This window comes from Nipponia nippon, unplaced genomic scaffold (assembly GCF_047370975.1).
Source record: "Nipponia nippon isolate SJK-2023a ecotype South Korea unplaced genomic scaffold, ASM4737097v1 scaffold_5, whole genome shotgun sequence".
Lineage (NCBI taxonomy): Eukaryota > Metazoa > Chordata > Aves > Pelecaniformes > Threskiornithidae > Nipponia > Nipponia nippon.
In genome coordinates, this window is record NW_028262369.1 from 87,403,827 (window position 1) to 87,421,467 (window position 17,641).

At 39.6% G+C, this 17,641-nt stretch overlaps 1 protein-coding gene across 11 annotated transcripts in view; it reads right to left on the reverse strand.

Moving 5' to 3' along the window:
• Window positions 1-17,641, reverse strand: part of CLASP1 (cytoplasmic linker associated protein 1) — a 184,605-nt gene that overhangs the window by 81,751 nt on the left and 85,213 nt on the right. For all 11 annotated transcript variants that reach the window (XM_087733992.1, XM_087733990.1, XM_087733991.1 and 8 more), the window contains 11 exons: window positions 13,849-14,001; window positions 12,821-12,894; window positions 11,917-12,009; window positions 10,441-10,586; window positions 9,545-9,680; window positions 8,751-8,821; window positions 8,126-8,185; window positions 7,370-7,447; window positions 5,405-5,572; window positions 4,576-4,625; window positions 3,224-3,394 (listed from right to left, as the gene is read on the reverse strand). In XM_087733992.1, the coding sequence (XP_087590118.1) occupies window positions 3,224-3,394; window positions 4,576-4,625; window positions 5,405-5,572; window positions 7,370-7,447; window positions 8,126-8,185; window positions 8,751-8,821; window positions 9,545-9,680; window positions 10,441-10,586; window positions 11,917-12,009; window positions 12,821-12,894; window positions 13,849-14,001 (1,200 nt within the window). The remainder of the gene's footprint in view (window positions 1-3,223; window positions 3,395-4,575; window positions 4,626-5,404; window positions 5,573-7,369; window positions 7,448-8,125; window positions 8,186-8,750; window positions 8,822-9,544; window positions 9,681-10,440; window positions 10,587-11,916; window positions 12,010-12,820; window positions 12,895-13,848; window positions 14,002-17,641) is intronic.

Consider the following 17,641-nt stretch of genomic DNA (forward strand, 5'->3'; position numbering starts at 1 on the left):
CCCAAGTGACTTGCTGGTTTCTATTACAGATTTTTACCAAATCCAATCTGCTTTCAATGTAGCTGAAAAAAAAAAAAAAAAAAAGACTAATCAAACAACCCCCCCCTCCACCCTTTTGCATGATGACAGTAAAGCATTTAATAAACTAAAAATAAAAGTATTCCAGAGGACAGCCGTTGGAACAGACCTCCACAAATATACAGCCTAGGAGAGGATTGAGACCTGTATAGGGTATTTCATAAATTAACGTTAAACTTCCAACATTTCAAAATTAGGCCAAAAATAGAAAGGTTTGAGAACATGGGGAAAGGCAGAAGAGAAAAAGAAGGGTCAGCAATGAATGAAAAAAGCTCAGGATTACAACAATCTGGAACTTTCATTTCATTTGCCACTGATTTAGAAACACAGGTGTTTAGGCCAACTTCCTATTCCTTATCACTGACAGATCAAAGCACAAACACTTGCCCATCAGGCAGAGCCAGCTCAAGTCTCAACACTAAGATTAAGTGCCAGTTCCAAAAACAGTAGAGAACTTTCCCTCCAAATAATAAATCAATGCATCGATAATAGTAAGGAAAAAAACACACACATCACAACAGCACAGTGGCAACTTCTGAGAACACCACATCCAAATACAAGCAGCCATCAAGGATACGAGCACAGTCCCACAAGACAGTAATAGATCCCTTGAAAAGAGACTTGTATCAGGAAAAAAATGGGTTTGTTGGGGGGTGTGGTGTCTTCATTATGTGTAGAAGGCATTCTTGTTTTCAACTCCTGTCTACCTCAGAAAAAGTGATTTCCCAGTGGTCTTTTTTGCTTGACAGAAATAAAGAACAAGCTTTCACAACAAGCCAGAGAACCAGACTGGGAGCCCTCCCAAACTAGCAGGCTCAGTGTTCTTGAAAAAAGGCCTTTCCTGCAACTGTCTTAGATGTAAGCCATCTCACTCAGACAGTTAACAACAAAAAGAGAGAGCTCAGGTTTAAAGAGGTTGACTAAATATTCCTTCCCTAGAGATCGTTGTTTACTGTCCTCATTTTTCTGCCATGTGATCATCTCATTCAATTCTCTCGCTGCCCAGTCTCTTCCTGAAAGCATTTGGCAGTTGTGACCTGAGCTTTGGATGGAAAAACACAGCAAACCTTTACACATCGTGGAGCAAGAAAACACAAGCCCTGTGTTGGTTTTTTGGTTGGGTTTTTTTGGGGTTTTGTTTTTTTATCTGTGCACAGGTCACCTTCCATCAAAAGCAGTGCTTTAAATACAGAGACCCACACACAGCTTTGAGATCAGAAGTCAAGTCATAAAAGCAGACTAGTGCCTAGCCTATTAGTGGGGAGGAGCTTGAAGAGAAAGTGAAGAATACCCCATGGCATCAAAATGAGCAGGACAACCATGCAACACTTCATGCAGGTCACCAGTGAACATGGATGAGAACCAGATAACACTTTGAGAACAGAGACCAGGTAGGGTGGTACGACTGTGGACACACCTCAGTTACACAGAGAGACTGCTTACCCTCGGTTTTAGTGGTAGTACCATCTTTAGGCAAATTAAAAAAAATAAGGAAAGGGTTAATAGGGAAAATTAGTAACATCAATAGAAGCGGGCACTATATATTAGCTACAGAAATATGCAAAAAAATTAACACAATTGAAGAAATGAAAAAAGTTTGACTGAGGATCAAATCATAGCTTGATGTGTCTGAAGAACACGCTGGCAGGTTTTCTCTCCTGCAATAACCAACCTTTGCCAAACTCCATTTTCTTTGTTTGCTTCACCGTTTCTCTCATAAGAATGTGCAGGTGACAAATGTCCCTGCTAGCTCAAAAGGAAGCAGGTTCCTTTAGGAGCAGCCATGTTTGCATCACTTAGAGTGCATTTGTTGCTCTTCTCCTACAGCCCGTTTTCAGAGCAAGACTAACACTGTATTCAGTCTCTTGGCTTCAAGGATAAAGCCAGCTTTGGTAGATACTTCCCCCCCTCTTCTGTTCTTCCTCGTGACATAGGATTGTTTGAAAGAAGTTTTGCCACAGAAGCCAGTATGCAGCATGACTGAAAAATGGTTGCATCTGTAAGCCCGAAAGCACGCTATTATGCGATCAACTTCATATTCTGTGTTATGTTTTCTCTGCAATGTATCTAAATCTTGAACAAAGTATGAACAATTTAAATCAGAATAAGAATTCAACTTCTGAACCAAATACAACCAACACGTTTAAGCCAAGGTAAAATATTTCAGATATGAAAGAAACCTGTCTAGAAGAGGAATCTATAGAAACCATCCCTATATAACTCACCAAGCCTATTTTATCAGGCTAAAGACCAATTCCCTTACAGTAAGGAGAAGCAACTTTTCAACTGACTCAGTGAAGACAATCTACACAGCTTACATCAAGATCACCAATTTCTGATTTTTCTTCCTCTTGTAAAGGTAAATTGATGAAAAGTCTGGAATTAGATTAGCATGAAACCAGCAGAATGAGAAACTAGCTCAGATGATCAGCTCTGGTTATAACTGAGTTGAAGCTCTGCAAATACAGTGTCAATCACCGCCCTGCATTTCCTCCTCCACGCCTCCTTCAATGGCATCTCCAGGAGAGAAAGATCAAATGCAAACTTTATTGTAAGAGACCCTGGGGCACCTGAAAGTGATACACGATGCTTTGAGAGAAAAATGTGACATGTGGCTATAATCCAAAAAGAGTCTGCATAAAGAACAAATACTTATATCCTGTGTGGTGAAATGGGAAGGCCAACTTCTCTTTGCTTCTACATCTTTCTCTTGTAAACCAGAAAGTGATCAAACTCAACTACGATATACTATTCAAAGCATAAAACGATTAATGGAAAACCAGTTTCTGGAAAGGAGGGAAGGAAGAGTAGGGAAAGAGACAGGGAGAAATGTCAAAAGGAATTGAGCAGTAAGTATTTTCAACAACGTCCCAGAAAAGGAATAAGTTCTGCTTTTCCCCAGAAAGAAGAGTGAGACGCAGGCTACTAAATAATTCAAAACCTAAGAAGTTGCTTCAAGTCAGTTCTGTTGCAAATTTTTTCCTTAATCCCAAAGGGCAAGAGATTGCACACTGATCCTGGAGAGCTGGTAACTATCTCAGAGATATGTTCTTCTACTTAGAGTTTAATATTCAAATAAAACTATGAGGCACCTTCTGCTAGTAAAGAAATCTAACTGCAAGAGTAGAAGAACATGTAGATTTACCTAGTGATGCGTATGAGCCTGGGGGCAATGCTGCAGCAGAACTGAAGGGGGTGGATGCTCCAGAAGACGTCACTTTTGACTTGGCACTAGCTGCTGCATTCACATCGACGTCACTGCGGGATCGCTGCAGAGATCCTGGTGTTGACACAGATTTTGTACTTACTGTAGATGCTGCAGATGGGAGTGGGAGATCCAGAATAAAGAAGATTAATTTTTTGAGCTGTGTGCTTCAAAGAGCTTGACAAGCAGTTTAATGTACTATTTTTAATGCTCCGTGCTGGTACTGAAATACCTCAACTAAGAATGCTTTATCAGGGCAATGTGGGCTTCCCCACACTGCCTGCAAAGATATTTCAATGCTGACCTGATGCTACCTCTAAGAACTTTATCAGACACTAACATAAATGCTGAGATCAAAAAGGCTGCCAGGCCAGTAATAAAGAAATTTCTAACAGAACCTAGATGGGAAAGTTCAACCACAGTACCAGCCTGTGAGTTGCTGGCCAAAACAGACCTGCGGGTCCTTCAGTCCAGGTTCTACTAACTGTCTTCCCAACACCTCATCTTCTCATGAGGACAGCTGTTCCCATCACTTGTTGATGCTTACCCTCTAAAGCATGAAGCTTGTCTATTCAGCTGCAAGCAAACATGCATTTCTGTGCACGGTCAAGTAGGTTCCACACCAATATCTCCTTGAATCAAAGGTCTCAGTAGGGTGTACTGTATGCACAAACCAGCCAAAACCCGATCTTGGTCAGGTGTAGAAGGCAGCTTATCTTCTACCAACAAAGTTTTGTCTGTTATATTCTGTATTAAAATTTACTATTTACATTATTGTATGCATTTACTTAGGACAGGAAAGCCAAATATTCCATCTAATAGTAAAAACAGATTAGCAACAAGATGGAATTTAACCCTGTAGGACTTGTGTGCAGACAATGCCTCCAGTAAGTGCTGAAAACACAGAAAATAAATGACAGAAAATTGTAAAGCTGAATACACCATTAGGCTACGTAGCTGTACGTCTTAGCGTCAGCAGTAGTTTATTCCAGCTATTGAACAGCTAAACATACCTTGGCTACAATTTTCAAGGCTTTTTAGCCTTCCCTTCAGGTGCAAGCAATGACAGATTTACTAACTTTCAAAAGCATCATTGTATCAGCAGTTGATGCACAGAATGTGGTGTACAAGCCAAAACTAATTAAATATTTTACATAATAAGTTGCCATTTTAAGGAGCAGTAAACAGTGATCAGAGTTGTTCTTTGCATATTATAGTGTCTGAAATTTTCATTCTAATTCATCACACTTCCTTGGCAACACCTGAGTGCATTTTTCAGCTCCTGTTCTCACCTCTAGATGTAGTACTTCCAGTAGGACTTCTTTTGGCAGACAATGGACGGCTAGAAGTTAATATAAATATTTATTAAAACAAAACTGGTATTTCATGGTCATCAGTAATAGTGCTACTCTGTTCCCTCAGTACACAACTGAGTTAACAGGAAGTTATTTATATACAGGAATAAACTAACAAAGCTTATTGTTTAAGAATAAATACAGCACCACCACAAAATTCTTTACAAAAGCAATAAAAAAAAATTAGTATGCAGATTATTTGAACTAGAACAGATCTTTAAGAACACTTTTTATAGACTTAAAAAGTTACACCAATAAGTTATGGATATTTTTGATAGGTCTAACACTTAAATTGCAGACATTTGGTGCCTAAGTTGACTGCATTGCTAGAGAAGCTAAAATACATTCATTCAACAGAAGAGTTACATATTGATTTTACAGTTACAACTCAAATTTAATTTAGTCTTTTTTTTCTCTTATATGGAAAGAGGCAGACTTACACCTCCAGGATTAATGCTAAACACAGAATTTCAATCCAAGCATTGTTTTAAGCACACCTGGAAGGAATGGCTAACAGTATCTGCTGAGCACAAAAAGCTTCCTAGAAAATTATTTATGAAGTCAAGATAATGATTTTTTTTAAGCCAGTAATGGGGTTTGCTGGCCTTTTATTTTAATACAATGTTATTTAAAAAAAAAAAAAATTGGAGTAACTTAAGTGTTGAGGCCAAACGATGACCAGATGAGACAAAGCAATGTGATAGGTCCCTCCAATTCAATGGAGCTATCTGCAGTTGTTTAAATTGACTGATGTCAAAGGACTTACTTGAGACTCTCCTGGGAGCTGGAGGAGGAGCGATCTGACTGTGGCAAGGACACGATGCTGTCAGAGTTCTTCAAATGCGACTGCAGGGCCTTCTGGTAGGAAGACTCCAAGGTGTGGTACAAATGCTCTGCCTCTCTGCTGAAGTGACTGTGGAAACCCCAGTAACACCTGGAAGCAAGGCACAATACTGTGAACATTTTCTTGTCCTGTTTTAGGGGGCAGTGGAGCACAGGTACAGACAGAGCCCTTTTCACTACTGGCATTAGTGGGCTCATTAGCCCATTCATTTCAACCATGTACTGCCCCTATGACACATTTAAGACATGCCACTTTCTTCAACGCATTGTATTGCTCAAACAGCCGCACACAAGACAAACCAAATGAAAATAAGGAGAGGAACGCACCATTTGGTGCACTGTAAAAACACAAGTAGTCAAAAAAGCTTTATCACAGAAGAAACCCTCCATACACGCGAGACGGTAGACCCACTAAACTGATACTAGTTTGGGACTGGGTGCTCAATAGCTACTTCAAAAATATGCCAAAAGCAGAACACACACGTGTGGGCCTGATTCAGGAAAGCACCAGCTGGTGGTATTTTCTTCCTTAAGTTTAACAAACAGCTCTTCTACAATGCTGCAGAGACAAATCTTCTGTACTGAGTTGAGGCTGTTGACTGTCTTTTTGGGAAGAAATAACAAGGAAAAGGAAAGAGATGCTCCTATAGCCTTCCAATCAGTGCCATGCTGAAAATAAAAGAGCATTTTAAGATGAGGGAAGAATTCCTCTCTGGTCCAAATCTCCTGGCCGATGGCTAAACACCATTCACTCTCATCACAAAGGAGATGAAGGCTCTCAGCACTTTTCAGGGGGCAACTAATGGGCAGTTTAAGAGTAAGATTGTCAGCTCAAATGAATCAAGAATTGTTTGTGTGTGACAGCCAGTCCTCAGAGAAGTCACATGCATTCTCACATCACTAGAAGGAAACAAATTTCTGCCTTACAGTCAGCCAGACTGTTAATTAAGAAACATGGGAAGAGATAATTAAGCATGCTCTCTGAAGTCCCAGCCATTCTCCTTGCTGTCTATTCAGCTTAACTAGTCACCTGCTGTGACATCTCAGTGCCTACTGCATTTTTCATTGATGGACACGTTCCCTTTCAAACGGATTTAAACAGTCCTACTGTGAAACACCTCTGGTTATAACATAGCATTTAGATTAATAAAATTTATTGTTCATTGATTTCATGTTTTACAGCATCCTCTTTCTGAATAAAAATGTTCCTGTAGTGTTCTGTTCAGAAGATCTTAGTATATCAGCATACTACTATAAGTACAAACACATTAATGGAAAGAGATTTTCAACAGAAGAAAATTAATTACAAATATTAAAGTTTCCTATAGATACACACTAAGATATTATTTCAGTGTCATAAAATATTTCCTTAATTTAGGATACCATTTAGCAGCGTACTAGCACAAGGACTTTTGTTTCAAGAGTAGCAAATAACCCAGTCTTGCATACAGGCCAAAAAGAAAAGAAAAAAAATATATTATAAATAACAGTATTTTTGTACTAAACAGGAGAAATCTCAGTTAACTGCAAGCAACTCAAACACCAAAAAGAAAGACGAGGTTACTAGTTCTTGACTCTTGAACAACTCAAGTAAGCATTTTACTTGCTCAGACAGATAAAAAGACAATATAATATTACAAGAACAAAGTGAAAGAAGCACCGTTAGAAGATGTGATACATATATAACTCAGCCCTATGCGATCATCTCATATGACATCTCCTGCTGAAGCACACACACTCACTGAAGCCAAGGGAAAGGTGGCATCAACCGCCAGGAGAACATAACTTATCCGGACTTCAGTCTCCAGCATACAATACCATTGACTCACAAAACAATAGAGGCAAAGAAGGGGAGGAAGAAAAGACACCAACAACAGCTTCCACTTACTTTCTTGCCTCTATCCTGGCTTCAGAGTCTGCATCATGAATTCCCTTCTTTATTGTTTCAGCTAACACTGATATGTGTCTGAAATAAGAAGGGAAACATTATCCGGCAGTCCAGAAAGATGTGCCACACTTATAAACAAATGACTGATTTGATTTTGCCTTGGTCTCCAAGAACAAAGAGTTCATCGCATCCTCCCATTTCTATGTAATATCCTTTGGAGCCTTTATTTATTTACTCTTACAAGTCAGTTTTATTTCACCCACATTGCTGACTAGGAAAATGCAAGCAGCATTCTTCATAGGTCAGTCTTTAGTTAGCTGTTGAAACTGCCTGGGTAGTCTAGGGCTAAGGAAATTGTGTCCCAGTCTCTTCTCCCACAATTCCTTCCACCATTCATTAGTTTGAAGTACTGCAGAAGCCTCAGAAGCTCCTGATAGGTACCTAGTAGCCTTCACCTCATCATCCCACTTTAGGGTGCAAAAGGGGAGGGGGGGGAACCCAAAACTTATTGAGTTCAGGGATTCACTCAGCCCGGTTTTCCAGGGCTGGCATATGAGACAGACTCACCAAACTCTGACTGTCAGAACTATAGGGATGAAAGGTGTGTGTGCACATACGTATATGCTTTTTTTGTGGCAAAAATATCTCTACTAGAGCTACCTGATATAATCTCACCTCTTAGATTATCCTTTCTCCAGAATCAACCTCCCCAGACATAAGCAGGAGAGAATTAACCCACTTGTTTTCAGAGCTTACCTTTCTAGGGAGTGTGTTTGCCACTCCTGCAACAGCAAGTCTAAAAATTCGAAACAGCGCCTGAGAGAAGAAAGAGAAGAAATGCTGAGTTCTCTAAGTTAACAGAGGCTCACTGACTTTGCCATACCTGCCTCTGAACAACAGCCACCTTTTGTTATGAAGACTTTTGGGACATTGGAATTCAGTAACAGTCCCGATTTTAAGTGCAGAGGACCATTAGCACATCCAGTCCAACTTCCAGATGGCACTATCACAGAACACCACTGCTGCTGACTGCCTCAAAGAAAATGCATCCCTATAATGGCTAGTAGTGGGGAATAGGAATATGTCTGTAAAGAAGTCAAAATAATATGACATTATTATAATGACATGTAAGCACAAAGATTAGTTTAAAGAACATTTTTCTTTGAGGAAAAATGCCTTTTCTTCTCTGCAGTGCTGTGGCTTACACAAGATAGCTGACTGCATTTGATCCCAACTCATGGGGGAGAATGAGGTGCATTCTTCAGTAAGTGTGTATATCAACCCTTTTCATGAATAAAAACAAATACATGAACGTTATCAGAAAGTACATGTGAACCTATTTACCGGTAAAAAAGAGAATAAACTCAAACTAAATGCTCACCTTCTAACTGCAACAGATTTGGAGGTACAATTACTGGTTATGATGGGTATTAATCGAGGGATGTGCGTATGCTAGAAACAACAAAAACAGGAAGAAATCTTTACACCACAGTTCCATGGAATGAAAGGCCATTTCCTTCAGCCACCTGAGCCCAGTATGTAGGTATTTATTTTTCTTCAATTCTTAAAAATAGATCTGGTAAATAAAGGAACCCTAACAGATATGGACAGGTATTTTTATTATTAAAAATATTTTGTATTTTATCTGTTAAAATATCTTTATCAGGTATTTTATTTTCTTCTATAATGGCAGGCTCCAGTGAGTCAAGAAGCTGAAGTCCCTGCAGGAGGATCTAAACAGTCAGTGGTGACAACTTGAGAGATCTCAGGCGATCTGCAGCTTCCCCACTGAATCACTAGACAGAAGTCATCTCCATGACCTAATGGTTTTAGGAAACATACACTGGCTGTGAGGAGTTTTAGAGCATAATTAAGAGGATGAGTCTGTCCTGCAAGGCAGGTTTAAAACCCATTCAAAGAAAGAAGTTTGCTCACCTCTTAGAGGGATGGAAATATATTACTCTGCAAGAAACATATTTCCTACTATTTTGGCAGAGCTTAACAATCACCATCTACACAAGGCTGCATGACATCTGAGACAGCCAAGCCCAGCACAATCAGAAAAGTAGATTAGGCACTTAATCTAATTTTCATTGCAGTAACATTCATATTTTTTCAGAAACACCACAGTATTTGGAAGTGACAACATTTTGTTCTCTTTTGATGTATACTTACTCGAATGATTAATCTAACTGCTACGACACCAGAAGTGGCCATGACTTTGGCACTATTCGGAATTAGATTAAAAATTGTTGGCATGATGGCTTCTGCCCCATGGTCAAACTTGTTTCCCAGAACTGATGACAAATGTCTGAAACAGAATGAAGTCATGCTGGTAAGTGTGCTGAAGATTAAGCCAGTCAGACTTCTATAGAACATCTGACATAAGCACATCTGACATCTCACTCTTCCCAACTGTCACCTTCTCTCCAGCTCCAAAGAACAGAGAACACCATGTTTCAAAGAATAGTTCATTTACTTTCATTTCAAACTTGTGTTCTATATTCATCTGAACTCTGAGAAACAGTAAGTTCAGCGTAAAATAACTAGCACAGCTAAAAATTTATTATCAAATGAGATCATGCTGAAAGAATATATTTTTCTGAACTTGCTAGTTTCCATTAGTTTCTCTGAAACTGCCTATTTTGCCTTAATATGCACAAATTTCAAAAAAGCTGTTAGAAACACTGCAGCGCCCTTTTTCTTGAGGCATTTCACAAAGGATAAACCATCAAAAATGAAAACTAGCTCAATCCGAACCAGAACAAAACATATACATTTTCAGCTTTATTGTTCAATCCTTCCCTCCCTACTCGGTGCATGAATGCATGGCTTGCTCATTCATTCAGCATATCTCAAGTCAGCATCATTTAAAACTCAAGAACACAGTTTGGCCCCACTACAATTAGTGGCCTACATGGACCTGGTTTTAAACAGCTGTAGTAAAATCATGTTCTACTTATAACTGTGTAGTACTAGCAGCACGAGTTACATCCTAGATGTCTTTTAACCAGTGCCTGTTCCTTTTGTTTCTACATCACATTTCAAGTGCATTTAGAAAGTAAACTTACCCCAACGTGATACAAGCCTCTCGTACTACTTGAGACCGCAGGTCTTTAGCAGATAATTTAAACGCTCCATCCAAAAGTCTTAAATGTTGGAAGAAGTTATCATATTCTGCAGCTCCAGCCAAGAGTAAGGAGCGGATCTTTTTCAACTGTTAGCACCATAAAAGAAAGCAGTGACTGTTAATGAGCAATAAACACAAGGACAGTTACGTTCAGAGCTGGTACTTGGTTTCCAGGGTCCTTGTACAACTGTTCCTCAACATGCATTGAGGAACTCTATTCTTAAAGCCCAAGCATTTTCAACTCATAGCTTAACATAATAAGTACGATAATACAAACACCCTAGCTAACTGTTACAGGAATCCAGAAGTGTTGCATACAGCTACTCAAACTGTATTGTTAATAACCCAAACATTACTTTTTAAGCCAAAATATATCTTGAAGGTTCTCCTCTATTCCCATTAGAAACCACCTATTCAACAGCTTCTAAAGTTTAGGTCCTCTCACAGCTAACGGTTGCATTAAAAAGATGACTAGACTTGAAGGGCTTGGCGCATACTCAAACCTGAGTAATACTGACTTATATGCAGAATATGTCCATTGACTTCATTAAAATAATTATCTGGCTCTACCAGAAGTGGAACCCTGACTCCATCAAATTGGGAAGTATTAATATTATGGAGACCACCATTTCATCCTATAGACATCCTTTTGGACACTTTCAGAGGCCTTCATGTATACTGAGGCATCTGTACAGTGCCGATTTAAGCTCACTGTTACTCAGCACAGCAAACAAAAAAAAAAAAACTGAAGTAAGCTGAATCAGCACAGTTTGCCACTCAGATCCGTAATACAGGATTTGACAGATGTGTCAAAGTTGCTACATCAGTGATGAAACCCTACAGTGTGGACAAGATCATGCATCTATTTATACCATGAAAACACAGCTCACCTCAGTAAATAAAACTCAATCTTGGCATGCATATAACACATCTGATTTTCCACTTCCATGTTTCCCACAGTCATATTTATTTATTCAAAACCTAAGTGTGTAAATTCTTTCTGAGTTTTACACCTCCCATTGCAAAAGCATAAGTAAGTTCTCTATAAGCAAAGTGACTTTCTGCCTCATCAGGAAATTTTAAGATATTCTGAATACCACTTCTGACATTTTGATTTCAGCATCTGCTAGCAAATTTCTAACTTTACATCTGGATTTGCTGCATGATTTCCAGTTCAACTTGAAGCTGTCTCAACGAATTCTTGTATATCAAATAGCATTTTCCTTCATAGATGTGGTTTAAATTCAGTCTCATAAGGAAACATTTCTCCCAAGCTTAGGGGAACATAACAGATGTTCACCACCTAAACTACATTCTAGCCTTACTCTGAGGTTCTCCTAGTACCCTCTTCATGGGGTTAAGCTCAGTGCAGGAAAAGCTTATATTAATAGAGTTCATATCCAAGTTCACTACTTACCGCAGAAACTCTCTGTTCCCAGTCGTGCTTATCATCTGATAGTATCTCTCTTATTTTGTTTATGGATTCCTCAAGATCCCGGCTAGAATAAATCTGCGAATTTAAATACAAAGTAGCACTACAACGCAAGATTTACTCAAAAAAAATCAGATCACTTCCCAGCTACATTCTTACGTCCTTTGCTCCTCACTGCTTAAATGTCACATGCTAGCCTTGGACACAGCTAGCTTTGCATAATTCAAAGAATTTACACCCATTTCCTGCAATCAAAAATTACTAAATGACCACAAGATAATCAAAGGTTCATCTTTTATTATTTTACTTTATTTTCACAATTTTAAGCAGCAGTCGTGCAGCTGCTAGTGGTTATATTAGTGAAGACCTACAGAAGATCATGAGTGGATACATGTGCTCTTCAGCTGTCCCAAAAATAAAGCTCTGGTGAAGGAGAGGGGATACATGACACATCTCAACTATCCAGCTACATCTATCAGCAGACATGCACTGTCCAGTTGTCACACAACAGCAGCGATCCTGGCAACACAAGTCACCATTACTGCTTTCAGCTCCCAGATGGTACAGATGAAATGTAGAGAGGCTTCTGCTGACTTAAGTTTTTGTTTGACCAGACCGCACTGTGCAGCATGCGTGTCCAGTTCCATCTCCACATCTGCTCCTGTGATACCTCTATCACAACCCTCCCACCACTTCTAAGGGTTTCACACAAACAACTGGCAGATAGCACCATTTAAAACTTGCCTCCTTCCAACTTCCAACTTCCCTTCCTCTTAAAGAAGATTTGCCAACATCACAATGAAGCACAATTTTCCAGGGATTAGGACTAGATCCTATATCTATCTTCTGCTTTTTAGTACTGTGTGGTTTAACGTGTAATTCTACCTACCTGAACCGTTGGGACATCTTCAAATGCCTTAATGAAGTCTTCTTCATCCACAGCACCTGCTCCCTCTTTGGCTGCTGACATACAAATGAAAAAGCCTTTTCAATCTTCTTATCAACAAGAGAATCAATTAAGAAATCACCAGCTATCAAGGCACCTAATCAGGAGAAAGTTCACTATCCATGAAGCCTCAAAGTGCTGCAGATGTAATGAAATCAGAGACAGGGAAATTCAATGCCAGGCACAGACTAGACATTCACAGCATCCTTCAACTCCTAGGCACAGAGGGCACATTAGGGAAGTCATTATAGTAGTTACTCAACAGTTAGGGGACACAGTCTGAAAGATGAAAGGGAATATTTACTTAAATTATACGGGAGATCTTATTTTAAAGGATTTAATCCTATCTATAATAGATGAAGGTGCAGATCTGACAGGTGCACAAACAGACAAATGATAAGGAAGATAAATAGTCTCTGGAATACTAATCAGATTAGAGATTGTCTGATATAGAGAACTGTCTCCATTTCTCTAGGTCACACGTAGAGTTATAATCACATGTAGAATTATTGCTCACATTCAGAATTACTGCTCAGTTTTCTTTCTGCACCTTCATTACCAGCAATGCCCAAAGGTCTTAGAAGAAAGCCAGCGTGTCAGTTTTAGATTGCATGGGCTGAAGTTCAGCAGGTAGCTGTAAGCAGCCTGCCTCAGTTCAGCTAGAGTTGCAGCTATAAAGGCAAAAATCTACACACTGCAACATTGACCTGATTTACTCATAGCCCTCAGTGCACAATTGCACAGGTCCAACCTTTCAAAAATGCAAAACACGTTACAGGGATGTGGGGACTGCTTGGAAATTCATGCTACCAAAGTTCGGTCATAGCACGCAAACAACATACACGTAATTTCATAGGGAAAAATTTGTTACTAGATCCTGGGAGCCAGTCTGGAACTCCCTGCAATAAGCTCAAACATGAACACTATAAATACTTCGCATAAAGGTCAATTCATATACGCTATCAGCTTACTTGAAGACTTGGAGCCCAGAGCTGCAGACCCAAGTCTGCGGGTAGTCCCCATCCCAACTCTGCGCGAGTTTGCAGGGGCCTTTGAAGATGTAGAGGAGCTAGCTGAGGAAGGTCTGTTCCCATCCACGGAGTCTTCATCATCAAAAATTTTATCTGCCAAAAAAAGCACACTCAGCTGTAAGTCCCATGAAGCAAAGGGATGTCCCAAGCAACATGCCCACACAATGGCAAACATGCTGCATGTTCAGGTCTGCTCTGCCAGCTCTCATCTCAGCAGCATCTTCATGCTAGAAATCCGGTTATTCACGAATGACCACCAGGCTACCGAACCCAATCCTTTGCTATTGCGGCCACTATGTTATAAACCCTTCCAATGAATGCATCCAGATAAAAGGAATATACTTCAAATCTACAGCAGAAAGATGCAAGCCACAGATAATACTTGGCGTGTCTATAGTCTCTCTCTGATGTTTATGCCTCTGAGAACTATTTTGCCATGGGCTGTAGTGAAACCAATACTGTGAGCAAATCCAGGACCTAAGTGTGGTGGGGATCAGGCAGCACAGGCCGCCGTGTCAACACCCCGCCAACTGGCTGCACCAGATCAAGAATAAACAGGGTAACCCAGGCAAGATCTCATGGCAAGACTCACGCTGTTGATAAACCACAGAGCCACCCAGAGCTACAAACCCACTTCAACTTTTTAAATGATCACCAGAGATTCTTTATGAAGAAATAGAAAAAGTTGCCTCAAATTAATAAAAACCATAAATATAAGGTGTATTAAAACTTACTGAACCCTCTGTGTACATCCAAAGGGAACTGCAGCCTCTACTTCCAAGTGTGAACATAAATTAACTTAAAATGAATTACAGTCACTTTGATTCTCAGTAAAGGTCACTTCAATTCCAAAGCAGTGCTTATATTGCAGTTTTACACAGATTAGCTAATCCACTTTAAAAACCGGCCTTAAGTTGAAAGGTGACAAAGTGTTTGGACAGCTGATATAGATGACGCGCATTATTTATTGAGGCCAGAAAAGCCACCTCAGTCCCCATCACTTAGCTTTTCCACACTAACACTTCATTCAGGATTTGAGACCTGCTTTCTGTCCATCCCCCTCCAACAGTCCAAGGTACGCACCCACGCTCTACTGTTTCAGGAACATTTCCTTTGTGAAATTTCACTTGGCAAAAACTCAAGCAGGTGCTTTAATCCATCCCTATTCAGGAAAGCATCTGGGAATATCTAGTAACAAATACAGGCTCCTAGTTAAACACTAATGAATGAAATTCAATACAGGTTGAGCTTTCTGAAAGTAAGAAAATTAATCGATAACAATAAAGACATATTCTAGGGGAGGTAAAAGAACAAAAAGAAAAGCCTGTACTGTCCTCAGCCCAACCACCTTAAGGAGTTTTCCCTGCCCAAAGCGATATTGGCTTATTAGCAGCTGGGCACAGGAGAACTGTCACAAACCATCTAAAAACCTAAAAACCACATTTCCAATATCCACCTGTGCACACGATGCCATACTCCTATCACAGCACAACATGAAATGACAGGTAGACAGCAGCATCCAAAAAGTTAAGAAAGGTGGCCATGGACATCTCTCCCCTTAATTTTGACGTTCAAGAAGTCTTGGAATCTGGGAAATGGCTAGGAAAAAAAAAAGTAACATCTGAAGGAAAGGGGCAATATAATAACAGGTACTTGGACTGTTGTTCAGGCAAAAGTGAACAAGACATAAGTGAACATATGAACTTTAACATCAAGAAATTTAAGGTCACACAGCTAAGGAGAAGAACATAAGCCACAGTTAGGATGTGGGCGCTCTCTAACACAGTGCCCCAAGGTGGCCAGGGAGACCATGCTACCTCCCTGTTGACACTGGTCATGTTCTGACATACATAATTCAAAAATAATTTGAAAAGAGCTCAGGGAAGGACCATGAGAACGATTAAGGGATTGGAAAATATGTTTTTAATTAAATTAAATGAAAATTCACTGTAGGGGACTGTTTAGCCTGGCCAGATTCTTAACAAGTTGCTTGATTATGTTCTGTGTTAACACAGCAACTCAAGATTTATTAACATAGTTTTCCAGTGTGATTTATTAATATTGTTTCTCACCTAGTAGAAAAATATACAACAAGGCCACTGGCTGGAGGTTAAAAACAAATTAAATTCTGAATTGCCTTTTTTTCCTCGCTTCCCCCCCCTCCCCTCCATTTTTTGCAACAACCACAGGACTGGCTCCCTACAAGGTTAGGAGGTGTGTCACCCAGCAAATTCTACCACAGGCAGTTATTAAAAAGCAAGGTTGATTTTTTTTTTCCCCTGAAAGATACAGTCTAGTTCAAACAGGAATTATTTCAAACACATAATTTGGTGAGAGTTGCACAGCAGGTCATGGCAGATCAAAATAGACTTTAAAATGTGTAATCTCTGAAGCCTATAGGAAGGGGTTCAAGTGATGCAGACAGACTTGCACAGACCTTGGATACAAAAATTTCTGAGCAAAATTTGCCCCAATTGCATTTATTTCAAAAGCTCATCTATAGCTGTTAAGCAAATGATTATTTGCCATATATATATTACCAGACAAGAGAAAGTCAGTCATACTCAAAACAAAAGATACTTTACCACTTCAAAACCATTTTCATCTGGTAATAAAATTCTCCATCGGCTGCATTTCAGGCTATCTAGACGCAGTCTTAGTTAACTCACTTCTTGTATCTGCATTTTAAAGCCTCACCGCTCTGAAAGAAGAGGGTGTGGTTTGCTATTTCATATAATAAATAAAAATTCAGAAAAACAGCTATTAAAAAGATCGCACTTCTGTAGCATTTTAGCAATTAAATAAACTATTATTTTCATTTAAAACATGCTTTTCTGAGCATTAGCTGAAAAAAACAACACTCCAAAAATCCAGCCAGCCCGCCCACAGTTTTGGGGATGTTTGGATTACAATCACATCTTCCTGTTCATTAAGTCTGCAAACTAAGCATTACATATTTATCAAATCAGAATATCCCATCCCTTCAATAACCCAACAGCATTTTCTCATCTGAGTAGTTCAGAATGACAGCGCCACATTCAGAACTGCACATCAAGTCTTCCAGCAGCACGTGTGCAGGACAGAAAGAGAAACAAAGAACAGAAAGAAACCTGAACATGGAAGTACAGAAAATAAGAGAAAAACAAGCTACTATACATTATCATTAAAAAGCCTTTTTTTCCCCCATTTGTTGACTCTTGTTCACAATAATCATTTGAACTAGGATCATATTTTTTACAGCCTATCTGCAAATCACGAGGTAGTAAATTCAGCATGGGTGTAACTCTCATGACTCCAGCAGAGATGCACCGAAGCGGAATCGGTGCCACGTTCTCACATTAAATAACCATTGATGTCCTCCCATCCCAAGCCCCCCCCAGCGCTCAGTTATAAGGGCCATATAGCACTCTCCGTCCGAGACATGCCCTTATAAAAGAGGCCTTTGTCTCCTCACCACTCTGCTGTCTTACAGAAACAGAGAACACAATTTGCTTTACATTTTTCAATTCCTTTACATTATTTAAGAAGAAAAAAAAATTGCTTACAAGTACATATCCTTCTGCAAATAAGCTTCCTCAACATTCCTTCATATTTTCCATAGCGCGCCCAGATGTAACAGTGCTTCACAGAGCGCCGCGGCTTTCAGTCCAGAACATAATCAATCATTGCCCCTCGTATTCATTAAGCATGCTGTCTTCACACGTGGATTTAAACAGCTATGGCTTCAGTCCTC